The sequence below is a fragment of the Triticum dicoccoides genome, chromosome 1B, assembly GCF_002162155.2.
Source record: "Triticum dicoccoides isolate Atlit2015 ecotype Zavitan chromosome 1B, WEW_v2.0, whole genome shotgun sequence".
In the NCBI taxonomy this organism is placed as follows: domain Eukaryota; kingdom Viridiplantae; phylum Streptophyta; class Magnoliopsida; order Poales; family Poaceae; genus Triticum; species Triticum dicoccoides.
This window is the reverse complement of record NC_041381.1, coordinates 663,928,733-663,941,340: the sequence shown is the minus strand read 5'-3', so window position 1 is coordinate 663,941,340 and position 12,608 is coordinate 663,928,733. Positions and strand designations below refer to the sequence as shown.

General features: G+C 49.8%; 1 protein-coding gene and 1 pseudogene across 1 annotated transcript; one reads left to right on the top strand and one right to left on the bottom strand.

The window, feature by feature from the left end:
* Window positions 1–1,801: 1,801 nt before the first annotated feature.
* On the bottom strand, window positions 1,802–2,883 carry LOC119349499 (cell number regulator 2-like). The gene is made up of 2 exons (XM_037617539.1): window positions 2,319–2,883; window positions 1,802–2,207 (listed from the first exon to the last, which is right to left on the bottom strand). The coding sequence occupies exons 1-2, from the start codon at window positions 2,794–2,796 to the stop codon at window positions 2,128–2,130; spliced, it is 558 nt and encodes a 185-aa protein (XP_037473436.1). The 5' UTR covers window positions 2,797–2,883; the 3' UTR covers window positions 1,802–2,127.
* Window positions 2,884–6,765: 3,882 nt separating this feature from the next.
* LOC119350844 lies at window positions 6,766–9,321 on the top strand (annotated as a pseudogene).
* The last annotated feature ends 3,287 nt before the right edge of the window (window positions 9,322–12,608 follow it).

Genomic DNA, 12,608 nt, shown 5'->3' with positions numbered 1-12,608 from the left:
TATGACAAAATATACTACTGCTTACTTATATTCCAGATGAGTTCTATTATAATATAATACTGTATATGTCATTTTCTTGTCAAGGACAAAAAAATATAATGTCTTGTATGTTACGTAGAAAACAAATAGATGAAGAAATGTACAAGCTAGTGACAATCTTAAAAATAGACCTAGAAAAGACTTCCCTGCAAGGATTAGCCATGGTTGCTGAAGGAAATTGTCATGACTGTGACAACATAATTTGCCATTACAGACATCAGATTTGCCATGCTTAAAAATCTGACGTAGGATTTATAGTGAAATCCATAAATTAAGCTACAATTTTCTGAACTACGGGCCTAAACAGGGGTGTGGCGGCTCCGCCCTGCTAGTAGTCTTTTTTAATTTATTACCTCATGTTGTGGCGACCGAATTAACATTACATCAATCATGACCACATTCCGGCATTCACATATGTCAATCGTTTGTCAAAAATAATATGTGTTGATCCAACAATCTTGCTATACCAGTGGTTGTCAAAAAATTATGTTTCGGGCAACGTAAGAACATTTACATCCGGACCTAACAAATCTGGCCCCCAAACGTCCGTGGGCACTCTCGGACGTGTTCGCGGATAGTGACCAGTCGCTTCTTAAATGTCCATGTCCATAACTGGATACCTTACTAGCAAATTTTAAATTCATACAATGTCATGCAACGTAAAATAAACCCATGTGCTTCATCTGTATCACACACATAGCATACGGCTACTTCATCATACATTGCCATTGGACTATCAAAAATTGACATGTTCTAATTACTAGAGCTATCGATGAAGTTCACCCACGGTTGCCCTTGCCCTTGCCCTTGCCCTTGCTGTCTTTGTCACAGAAGTACAGTAGATGCAAAATTGATCGAGGCAGATCTACTCACTGTCGTAGTTGTCTGACCCGTCACCGGCTTCCTCCTCCTCTTTGGGGGCAGTCCGGCAAGGGAATGTACATCTTGGGTTTGCTCCTTCCCGAGGGATCGAACCATCCGGGCTAGCCCCTTCGCGGGGATGTGGGCTCGGATGGCATTCGGCGCTGCGTGCGACTCTGCCTCCGCTATTTTCTGTGCCCCTTCCCTTGTTTGGCGGGCAAGCCGCTCCAGGTGCACCCACGGTTGGGCCATCTACTGGTGTTTCGGACTCGGAGCACGACGTCATGGGGACGAGGCTCCACCGCAATGCGCCGCCAACCCAAGGCCGACAGTCCTGGTCACGCGCCTCGAACAAGTGCCTCTTGCGCGAAAGCACTGGATTCGCGCCGAATCGACTCGGTCTCCGTGGTCGGGCTGATTCCTCCCTGGAGCGGAGGAGAGCCAGTCGGACAACCATCTCTTCCTTGTCCCCGCATGGGACGATGTCCCGGTGGACGGATTCAGACTTTTGCCGGAGTCGGATCCGCTGCCCACCATTGTCCGAGGAGGCTCGAGATCGCCGGAGAGGAGCTGGGGGCGGCGAACTGGTGCAAATTCGAAGTGGAGTTGAGTGGCAAGTGGCTAGGGTTTCGTAGCTTGGGGACATTGGTGGGGTCGGGTGGCCCAACATGGGCCGGATCCGACGTGGCGGACGCGTCCGGGCCTTCATATCATCTCTGGATATGGACTGGATATGAGGGCTGCAGGTCAGCCCTGACATATAGAGCCGGTATGATGGGTGTGGCTGGATCGCGATTTCTTGACCGGTCCGTACGCCTTGATGTACATGGGCGGATTGCGTATAAGGGGGTGTCCGGGTTTAGGCCCCGATAGACTAGGCAGATTGCTATCAGAGCACTGGTACTCATAACAACTTCAAACTATAAATACATAATTTCTAATAACATTACAGAAAGTGGTAGTTCTGTGTTACACTGTATTAATTGTACAGAAACCTGCAAGTAGCTAGGCAAGCTGTGACACCGCAAAGACGCCGAACAGCATGGAGATTATTTGTACTCTCTCCGTTCGGAATTACTTGTCGCGGAAATGAATGTATTTAGATGTATTTTAGTTCTAGATACATCCATTTTTGAGACAAGTAATTCCGAACGGAGGGAGTACTACACAAGGACGCTCACTTTAGATGTGTGTTTTGAGAGGAAAAGGCACGGACGGAGCGATGAATCAACGGGTCATCCCTGGGTGCATGAGGGGCGGCATGGTCGCCGGGGTGCGTCCTTGCCTCTCCATGTTGGCGTGCCATCCTGCATGCAGACATAGATAGATGAACCAATCCGATTAGCACATGTTCATGTCGAAGATACATACTGATATACTCCATAGAGAGATAACATTAGCATGCAGTAGGTGTGTACCGAGGTTCATGTCGAAGCCTCTCTTCTTGAGCTCGCGGTACTCCTGGCAGAGCGCGCATGGCTCGCAGCACCAGTGGATGCAGCAGTCGGCGCAGGGGCTCTCCTGGAGGCCGTAGTGGGCGCGCATCTTGGCGCGGTAGAAGCAGGAGTAGACGCACTGGCAGCCCGTGAGCAGCATGATGAGCGCGTAGAGCGCGCCGCTCGCCCCGCACGACGTCGACCCGCGGTCGATGATCTCCGCCACCTGCCCGAACGTGATGCACGGGCACAGGCACGTGATGCAGCAGTTGCCGCAGTCGTCGAAGCAGTCGCACAGCCCCGTCGACCACGCCGCCAGCGGCGCCTGCGCCGCCTGCATCGCGAACGCCGCCGTCGCCGGCGCCGCCTGGTAGTACGCGCCCGGCCCGCCGCCCGTGCGGGCCGTGCCGCCGCTCATCGGGAACCCCGTCGCCGGGCCGTCCTCCGGCTTGGGGTACATGGCGACCTCTTGTGCACGCGAACTGCTACAAGACAGGAGGAGCCAAGCGAAACTGCCCACCACCGTCACCGTTGGCGGTTGTGCCGTGGGTGGCCTTGGGGGCGGGCGAGGGGTATTTTATGGACTGCTGGCTGCCTGATCCACGACGCAACACACCACGCCCACGCGATGATAACCATGCATACAGCCCACCCAATGCTCGCGTCGTCTCTCTGGTCAGCCGGCCGATCATCTCCACCGGTTGCCAGGACAATGACAGCGCGAGCGCCGTCTGCATTTCCAAGAAACTACGTACAACGTCGTCTATACTTGATCTACGGGTGTTGGTTTGGCTCGCGACTTTTCTGGCGCGAGGCGTGAAGACTGAGGGGGAGACCGGAGATGGAGATGCGTGTGATGGTGGGGGCGCAAGTCCACGTCGTAGCGTGACGAGGGGTGCACTGCACTGACAACTGACTCATGGCACGATATCAGCCGGCGACTCGGCGGTCAACGTACTCGTCCGCCCGCCGCCCGGTACGACGGGGCAAGTATAATTTGGTTTGAACGGGTCGCTATCGGATTAGGCACCGGCCGGTCTATTCAACAGCATTCAAACCACACCGATATGACGCATGTGCATTTGCAATTTGCAAGTGATGTACCCATGCAGCCTCTCGAAGAGGGGCCGAAACAACATGATCTAGTTATTAGTTATCTGGCATAGAACCATTGCCACCGGTGACCCTCTTCTTTATTACCCCTCCGTAAAGAAATATAAGAGCGTTTAGATCACTCCTCTTATATTTCTTTACAGAGAGAGTATTATTTTTTGAACAAACCGGCGACACTCTTCATGTTAGTTGCTGCAAGGTAATAGTGTTTTTTTAAGAAATGAAGGCAAAATATTTACCACGCCGTGGATCGTCGGGGTAAAGCGAGAACGGGACAGAGGATACAAGTGAGTCAACCACCGACCCCACCTTCCCGCAAAAAAAAAAAATACCGACCCCTCCTGGGTTTCCCGCTCCCAACTCCATTGCCTATGCTCCCCCCCTCCCCTCCCCCATCCCTTTGGAGAGGTCCAGCCGGCGAGGCGTGTGGTTCCGGCGGGTGCGGGTCGCCTCGTCTATGGCACCGCCTGCCCCGAATCTACCCAGTGACTCATGCATCTTGACCACTGTTTTTGTTACCAAACGGGGCATTTTTTATCAAGGGGGACTAGTAAACATGGTTACCACAATTTGCTCAAAATATATAATTCAGTTCTGAATTCATTTTTTTTTCAAAATAGATATAGATAGTACTTGAACTTATATTAGTTTTAAAAAAGTGCAAGAAGGAGAACTTGAAGCAGCTACCTTTTAAAGGTGGAAATAGGTTGTTACCACCACGCCAGAACTTTTTGTGTTGAAATAATTGAGATGCTGTCGTACTTTGTTGTACATTGAGCATTTAAATTCAAAATATTTAAATTTTTGATTTTTTTTCCCTTGGAATGCCCATTTACCAAAACCTTGAGGCTGACGGTGCATAGATCAATGGAGCAGTGGCCAGGGATTCTCGATCCATCGCGGTGGGGACATATCTGCACTAACATCATTTGCATGTCCATGTTCGAGGAGAGGGTGAGGTTCTCCGAAAAGGATTGGTGCTCGGTGGTCGTGTTCATCTATTGGGCCATGGACGAGGTCGAGTCCGTGGATCCTTAGCATGCGGCGATTTGGAGAGCATACAAGGCAAGGCGTCCATCGTGTCTCAACCTTGCTCATCGCAGCTGGGTTCTCTCGCCAATCCTCCAACATGAGCTCCCGCCGGGGGGTGACCCCCCCTCTCAAAGTGGCAATTCAAGCCGCTCCTGATGGGCGTGCTTCACGGAAGGTTTGTGCCAAGGAGCCATTGGCACGTCACATCAGTGTCGAACCATGTCGTTGCGATTTCGAGCCACCTCCATGTCCTAGGGATCATGGTGGAATCCGGTTGGTTCACAATTTGCCCGCTATTTTTTCATATCTATCGCTGGGCTGTCTCAGGTTCCCGTGATCGATCTCCTGAGGTTTCTACTTCGATTGATTGTTTCCTCTTTCAGTATTCATACTATTGATGTTATTCTGTCCTCGTCTCTGGTGATCTCATCGACGGGGATAGTTTTTCCACCGCCTTAAATATGTGGTTTGCCATATTTACCCTTCGATGGGTTCAACTACATCCTCCACGTCCATCAGGGGGTGTGTGGTTAAGCAGGTTTTTGTTTCCTGCCTTCCAAGTAAGGGATCGATGACCTAGAAGTGGCGACGCGCATGCAATTGGTACAAAAAACTCAACCTCTGTAACAACATGTCGACATTCAGACGTTGGAATGCACACAACTAAAAGAAGAAGAAAAACAATGATGTCAAAATTTCTTGGAAATACCATAACAATGATGTCAAAATTCCTACTGCTTTTAACAGCCGAGCACGGAGGGTCCACGATTTGTTGCTTGGATCATTGTTGAGTCAGCTTGATCTTGACAAACAATTGTTTGGTTTATGAATACCGTGAACATTGGCACTTGGCAGTTTCACACTCCACGTTCCAAAGAATCATCAAACAACATAATTTAGCAAATTATCGCATGTGAATCTTTTTGATAACCTCTACTCAAAAAAAGGATAACCTCTATGCAAACACATGGAAACATGAACTCCTAGTAAACAATTAAAAAACACATCGGAGAGCAACGCATTTGTATGATTTTTCTTTTGAGGGGCAAACACATTTGTATCTTTTTTGTTTTGAGGAATGCCCACACTTCATTAATTCAAAGCAAAATTCAAAGGGATACAACAGGGGTCATGTGGAGTTAACAGCCACAAAGTGGCGACCCTGAGGGAGCGATACCGAAAATTTTACAAGATTGTGTGCCTCCTCGTTAGAAGCTCGGCCCTAGAATATAAAATTACAACTCTAAAAAATTGGCTCTTCTATTTTCTATCTCCTTCACAATTGTGATATGATTGCCTCTCTACCCATTTTTGGTGTATTTGACGCATTTGTATCTTGTTTGGGTGCAGAACTTCATCGGCGATGAATCAAACCGGGAATTTTTTGCATAGCATGTGGCCGTGAAGAAAATGTTCTTCATCGTTTCTGGAAGTGTCCATACGCTAAGTTTTACTGGGAACTTGTGTGAATACGAGGAAAGGAATTACTTCTGAATTTAGGCCGCCGGATTTTGTTGGGTCGCAGCAGCAACTTGCTGGCTGGTTACTAGATTGGATTGGCAAGAGTAAGGAACCTGAAAGGGCCATCATGATTATGAGTTTATATCATATGTGGCTGGTCCGGAATGTTGCACGAGACACATATATCTGTCTTTGAACGAACACGTGAGTTGGTTGATCGAGTTTTCAGGCTTATATACGTCGCTGTTGTTGAACACGCGGAGTTGCTAGCTTGAATTGGTGCCACAAAGTTTATTCTCGAAACTGATAATCAAGCTGTCGCAAGGACTCTAAATTCTGGAGAAATGGATGGACCCAGATTTGGTCCTCTCGTACAGGAGATCAAGGAGATGTTGTCCGGTGTCGCGGAAACTCGTGTGCTATAGGAGGACTCGTGGGCCACCTTTCTTGTGATCGGAGGTTTAGGTGGGCCCCAGGCCAAACATGCATGGAAACCTTTGGACCTACTCCGATCCCTTAGTTTCGCTTCAAAAAACAGAAAAAAAGACTCCTAGTAAGAGAAAATCCATCTCGTCGCTCGATCCTCTTCGCCGTCGCCCCCCATCCCCTTCCGTTTGGTCCCCTCGGCGTCGCCGATCCCAACCTGGCCGGCGAGTGACGACTGCCACGCCGAAGCCGAGAAGCCCCTTCGGTCCGTAACTTTGTTTCCCGAATTTCCTCCCTGTTGATGTTCGCATCTGAGATGAGTCCCGATCTTTAATTTCTTCTTCAGGATTGAGATAGATCGTCTCAGCTGTTCCCCGGTCTAAGCCTCCAAGGCGAGATGTCGTCGACGACGGCCACCAAGAGGGCGAGGGTCATTGTAGCCATAGGATCGCTTGGCGCGTCGGTGCTGCCGGACGAGGTGACGACAGATGTGCTCCTGCGGCTGCCCGTCAAATCCATCCTGCGCTTCCGCGCCGTGTGCCGCTCCTGGGCCGCGGCGCTCTGATCGGAGGAGTTCTGCAGCCTCCACACGGCCAAGGCTGAGGCGGAGGCCAAGGCGGCGCCGCAACCTAAGCTCATATTCATCTCGCCGTCAGCAGCATACGACTCCACCGGGGTGTACTTGGGCTCGTCATCAGACTCCAACAATGGCCCGCTATTTACTCTCGACGACGTGCGCGGCGACTTTGCGGTCTTATCGCCTTCGCCGTGCCGCGGCCTCACTCTCCTGCACGATGCGGTGGTGCCGGCCTATTACGTGTTCAACGCGGCGACACGGGCGGTCACCCGGCTGCCGCCTTGCCAGCACGCCATCTTCTCGACTGCCGGCCTCGGGTTTGACGCCAGCACCAAGGAGTACAAGGTCGTGAGGCTAAGGGTGGCCTGTGGGAAGCTAGACGAGAAGCAGAAGATCGGGTGCGAGGTGTATGTCCTCGGCGGCGAGCATGGAGATCGCTGGAGGCCACCTGTTGGAGGCGTGCCATTCAGGTTCCGCCGCTTTATTCAGACTGCCATTATAACAGCAACATGGACCCAAGGTAAGTTGCCGCCGATATTTGCGGATGGATTTCTGCCACCGGTATTCGCAGACGGATTTCTGCATTGGCTTATTATGCCAAGAGCTGCCGTATTATCATTTTCTCTCAAAGATGAGACCTTCGTATGCGTCCGGTCGCCACCTTTTGAGGAACCACGACCCGAGGTGCACTTGGTGGACCTCGCTGGCCGCTTGTGTATGGTCCGGGACCTTCGTGCTCAAGACAGTGGTATGATGGAGATCTGGAACTACAGCTCTGATGATTGGTCTTTGCTGCATAGCATTGATTTGTCGCGGCATCTTGAAGGAGATTCTTTGCTAGGTCCGGTGATTATCAGAGCTTTCGGTTGTGTTGGCGACTGTGGACCGACGGAGAAGGTGATCTTGGCCACTTCCAAAGGCAAGGTGATCACATATGACCTACTGTCTGGAACTCTGGACACCATTCTTGCAATACCGGAGACTTCATTTTATAAGACCGACGATGAGCAGTATGCTCCTAGATTAAGTTTATTCAAAGAGAGTCTTGCTCCGGTACACAAAACCGACGAAGAGATGGCGTTATCATCTCCCCTAGCTAAAGTTATCAAGGAGATCCTACTCCGACTCCCAGGTGATTTTGCCACACAGTTCAAACTTGTAAGCAAGCAGTGGCTTAGTTTGATCGAGAGTGGAAGTTTCATTCGCTCTTACCATGCGCATAACAACATGGATTGGGAGCCAAAAGTCATGCTTGTTGGGAAGGGGCCAGGAGGACTGGGTTTCAGCTTTGCTCCCTCGAAGAAATTGCTTCGCGATGGTCCTAGCCAAGGTGCCTGGCTTGATACAAAGGTGGTTTGCTCTAAGCCTTGCCATGGTATGAACCTAATAAGTACTGAGACCGAGGACTATTTGTACAATCCTTCCACAGGTTATCACCATAACTACCATGCAGTAGTGTGGCCACACCAAGTGCGCCGCCGTGTACTCCCAATGAAGCGTGGCAATGTATGTACACTAGAAGACCACGCTTTCGCAGTTGGCAACAAGAATGTTGGTCTGGGGTTCAATTTGTTGAAACAGGAGCATGTTGTCGTAGAGATTTTCTATCACTTGAAGGACTTCGAATCTCGGCAGTATTTCTTGACATGCTCAGTCATTGGACTCACGTCGATCCAACACAACCTTGAACCGCATCTGCCTATAAATAGCATGCCACCTGCCTATGTAGCAGGAGTTTTATACTGGATGAGTGAACCAAGGTTGATGCAGATTCATAAGAGGGTCATTGTATCATTTGACGTCACAAAAATGATGTTTGATCTCGTCTCTTGCCCTTCACCCATCGCAATGTGGAGTGACACGAGTCCTTGCCAAGCATTTGTGGTCGAGCTTGAGGGAATGTTATGTGCGGTCCTTGCTGATCCGGTCACAGAAGAATTAGATATTTGGAAGCTGGAGCATGGAATCTGGAACAGAGCGTACAAAGTCTATTTGGAAGGTTGGTCAGGCTATTCCCTTGCAGCAAACATTGTGGTGCCGTTGATTGTCGACCCCAGAGACGGGAGAATATTGCTCAACACGGGAAGAAAACTAGGTCTTTATGATCCGGCAAGACGCACGATTGAGAACTTGTATGATCTTGATGGGGTGCTCCAGCTCGCATCTCCAGGGCAATCTTCACGCCTTGGAATGAATCAAGATGGACACATTACGGAAGGCGGACAATCTTTCAAAAAGTGTGTGGTTCCTTTGCATGGAGAAAATCCACTGGACAGTAAAATCTTGCCGTTGGTCCCTTTGTTATATGAGGAGAGTCTGGCAAGTTATCCTCCTACGCAGAGTTCATGCGGTTTGCAGCAGTTAAATCTTCGTTAGTTAAATATACTCTAGCAATTTGATACAACTTCGTTTTTGTGCACATTAGGCTGTTTGTCCAAACTATAATGCAATGCTCCCTTAGTTTGTTTGAATATACTATTTATTAGTTAGTTTGAATATACACCAAGAGCACGGGACTTACACCGATTGCCACTAGTTAAATATAGTCTAGCAGTTATGTGCTTTCTGTGTTTGTGTTGTAATACTTTTCTTGTAATGATAGTATGAGCGACAGGTGAAAACGGGATTTTAGTGAAAATCTTAAAACTCGCCTCATGGACCATTGGATCCACAGGGAACGGCTGTGGCGGAGGACGGACAAAAGTTGAGGTAGGGCTGGCTTTAGCCACTCGCCACCAGCAAGGCCGATGCGCCGCCTTCCACCCTGCTGCACCGGACGGATCAAGATAGGTCGTCCGCCAACCCTTGCTCTACTGGGTCCTCCGTCACTGGGGAACGGCACATATCTGCACTCGGGTTCAGACTGTCATGCTGATACAATGCAAACTTCGGGGAAAAAAAACCGTTAGGGACAGAAAACAAATGAGATGACAAGCTATCTTGCTACCTGACTACAACCAGCTATCAGCCAGATGCAACAACAATCAGCAACAAACCCATTGGAGCATCAGAAGCAATGAATTTGAAAGACAATGATAATGCTTGGTAGAACATTAACTTAATTAACTACAAGGTGTTTGGTAAATACTTCAAGTTGCAAGGAACAGGTTCGGGCTACATAAGAAGACATCTCTCAGAAGTACAAAATTCAGAAATGTAGAAAATTAGTAATCCAAGTAAAATACCGGCACAAGCCAGTAATGAATGAACTTCAAGCTCCCAGTAGCTTTGAATTTAATCTTGTGCTACCCAAAATAATAACACGCGGTTGCCTTGAATCGAAATAAAAGAACCTGCGGGTAAACAACTAATAAACATGGAAAAAAACACTTAGAATGGGCATACAAATTATGAAATACTTTTTTCTTTTGGGAATATAGTCTACTACTACTCTCAAATATGATTTCTTTGTACAGACAAATTCCAATTTACAGAGCAATATAGTCTACTGCCGGCCACTGTTGTACATGCTGCAGTATACTGACGGAGCGGCAAACAGAAAAACCAATTCAGATGCTTCAATCAAAAGTATTGATTGAAGGAGGAGAATTATGACGTTGAGGTTACCATGATTCACCTACTGACTCTACTACCACCCTTGTGGGCTGTGGATCTGATGGTCCACGAGGGCGTTCCCAGATTTTCACTGTGATCTGGATTTCACATGGTTTTCAGATCCACAGTGCAAAAAAGGAAGAAAATTATCTTGTTTTGGTGCGTGAATCGTTTTCTCGATAGAAGAAGAGGAAGAAGAAGAAGAAGAGGAGCAGGTTAAAAAAAGAGAGAAATAAAACATGTCCGATGCAAAACACGTCCTCTCGCTCGATCCTCTTCGCCATCGGCCCATCGCCCCATCGCGCTCCTTCATCAGTTCGTCCCAAACCAGGCCCGCGAGTGGCGAGTTAGAGCAACTCTAACAGACCCTGCATAACGCGCGAACCCGCATAATTCCGATGAGTATACGGGCTCGGCTCAATTTTCTGGCCAGAGCAGAACTCATCCAGCCCGTAAATGTTTTTGTTGCAGCCCGCAAACGTTACCCCCGAAGCAGTATAACTGCGAGTTTGCGGGGCAGATGCGGGTCGAAACCCTATCCCCCTGCCGCCGCGTTCTTTCCCGATTCCCCACCACGCCGCTCGATTTCTCGCCACCGGCAAGCCTGCGAAAGCCATGGACGGCTCTGGGGATGAGGCGGAGCGCCGCCGCCGCGCCAGATCTGACGCCGCACGCAAGCGGGGGCGCATCGATGGCTGAAGCGCGGTAGCCGGCCGCCACCGGCGTTCGACAAACGCGAGCTTGAGGACTTCGACCGCGAGCTCGCTCGCCGCCGCCACGCCTCCTCCGACAACTGGTCCGCGGGGAGCTCATCTGCCAGCGCATCGAGCTCGCGGCTCATTCCGGTGAAGAGCAAGCCGGAGGAGGAGCTCTCGCCTCGCGCCGTGCCTAATGCGCCGCCACGCCGAGGCGTCATCGGGCCCGAGGACTACCTCCCCCGGGGCAGGAGGAGCTCCTCGAGCGCGTCATCCTCGAGCGGTTGGCGAGGGAGCAGGAGGAGATGGAAGAGCGCATCCGGCGCGAGCTCGAGTACGAGTGGCTCTTCCTCCAGACGGACGTCGCCGCGTCACAGGCACACGCATCCAAGGAGGCTGACATGCGAGTGATGAAGGCGGAGCAGGCGAAGCTCTACATCGACCTCGACTCCTCCAACACCGATTGATCGCCGCCGCTGGACAGCTACCACACGAGGTCGGATGAGCTCAATTTTGTGTAGTGGTACGGTAGTGTAGGCCCGGTCTAGCTCCGGCGAACTTATATGTAATATATGCATGCTGTCTACGAACTTATGTGTAGAAGAACTAACTATACGAAGAACTATCTATGCGAGCGAGCTCCGGTGAGCTTTTGCTTAAATTTTACGTGTTTGGATACAGTTTTTGTTATGTCGCCGTGATTTTGAGCCTAAATAAGCGTCCCCGTGCAAACTGCAAACACAGTTACAGTTAGGCGAAATGCAGAGTCTGCTAGAGATGCTCTCAGAAGCCGAAAGATCGTGACCCGTTTTCGGTCGGTAACAAGGTTTTTTTTTTTTTGGAATCGGTCAGTAATGAGTTTTTTCTAGCTATATAAGCTTTCCCGGATTACCTCGCTGTTATATTCGTTTGTTTCACATCCAAAAGAACAAAATAACAGATCTTGTTTCACATCCGTCTAACCCTAAAGGCGGATGCATGTCGTCTAGGACGACGACCAGCAAGAGGAGGATGGTCGTGGTGGCAGGATCGCTCGGCGCGCCGGTGCTGCCGGACGAGCTGACGGCGGAGGTGCTCGTGCGGCTGCCCTTCAAGTCCATCCAGCGCTTCCACGCTGTGTGCCGCTCCTGGGCCGCGGTGCTCTCCTCCGGCGAGTTCCTCAGCCTCTACGTCACCTATGGAATAAATAAGATGGAGGAGAGCTGGCGCACGGTTCCTGCCGTGCCTCAAAGTTGCTTGTCTGATTGATTTGATCTATTGATTGATGACAAGTTTCATCTGTCTTTTCCTTTTCTCTTTTGCGAGGAACAAGTGAGCAATTTTATTTCTTAAGCCAACTCGTGGAAAAACTTCTCTCTCTCCGTATCTTGCATATGAGCAAATCGTTTTTGTTAGGTTAACCAGTTTGCGACC

What these genes read in the sequence shown, in the direction of transcription:
- LOC119349499 (XM_037617539.1), bottom strand. Translation starts at nt 2,796, where the DNA reads ATGTACCCCAAGCCGGAGGACGGCCCGGCGACGGGGTTCCCGATGAGC. An exon ending in AGGCTTCGACATGAACCTCG is followed by an intron (nt 2,208 to 2,318) that starts GTACACACCTAC and finishes GTCTGCATGCAG; the next exon opens with GATGGCACGCCAACATGGAG.